Source organism: Aureococcus anophagefferens (genome assembly GCF_000186865.1).
Source record: "Aureococcus anophagefferens unplaced genomic scaffold AURANscaffold_91, whole genome shotgun sequence".
In the NCBI taxonomy this organism is placed as follows: domain Eukaryota; class Pelagophyceae; order Pelagomonadales; family Pelagomonadaceae; genus Aureococcus; species Aureococcus anophagefferens.
In genome coordinates, this window is record NW_008705641.1 from 37145 (window position 1) to 38013 (window position 869).

At 69.4% G+C, this 869-nt stretch overlaps 1 protein-coding gene across 1 annotated transcript in view; it reads left to right on the top strand.

The window, feature by feature from the left end:
- Positions 1–869, top strand: part of AURANDRAFT_68309 (hypothetical protein) — a gene marked incomplete at both ends in the record, with an annotated part of 20277 nt that overhangs the window by 16575 nt on the left and 2833 nt on the right. Inside the window, 2 exons of the mRNA XM_009043963.1 lie at positions 44–75; positions 382–862. Coding sequence (XP_009042211.1) covers positions 44–75; positions 382–862 — 513 coding nt within the window. The remainder of the gene's footprint in view (positions 1–43; positions 76–381; positions 863–869) is intronic.

Sequence of the window (869 nt, forward strand, 5' to 3'; positions counted from 1 at the left end):
AGAGTCCTTGGGGAAGGTCAGGTCGAAGAGCGGGTCCACGTAGGTCCGCAGCGGGAACGTGTCGCCGCCCTTGAGGTTCGTCGCGCCGGCGGCGCGCTCCATGACCTCGTCGGTCGTGAAGGCGCTGGCGATCGACGGCGCGCCGAGGACGGCGCCGCCGACGGCGCCCAGGAAGTCGCGCCGCGCCGTTGGTGCGCTGCGGGTCGTGCTTTTCGGCATACTCAGCGCGCTCGCGACATTGGCGAGTGCCAGCACGCAGGCCGCGATCTTGGGCCAGCACATCGTATTTAATCGTATGCGGCTCCGAGGTCGTCGCTGAAGCTGGATCGAGCAAAGCGCTTGCGGCAAAACAAGCATGGGCTCGAGCAAGGCCGCGTGCAGTTGGCGCTTGTTGGCGCTGTGCGCGCTCTGCGCCGACTGCCTGTCGCCGCTGGCCGACCGCATGAAACAGACCCAAACCGTCACTCTGGGCGTCGTCGTCACGGCGCCCGTCAAAGAGTACGACCACTTCCTGCGCCAGTCGGCCGTGCTCGTCATCGAGCACGGCGACGGCGCGCCGTCCTACGGCCTCAACCTCGAGTCGCCGACGATGATGACCATCGGCGAGGCGGCGGCGGGCGTCGTCACGGGCCCGCTCGGCGAGAACCAGCTCTTCATGGGCGGCCAGCACGGCGGCCGCGGCGCGATGATGGTCCACGCGACGCCGGGCGTCGCGGGCGCGACGCGCCTCGGCGACACGGGCCTCTACATCGGCGGCATCAAGGACGCCATGGCGCGCGTCGACCGCGGCGACGCCGCCTGCGACGACTTCAAATTCTTCTTCAACCTCTGNCAGTTCCCGCCGGGCCAGCTCGACGGCGACGTCGCCG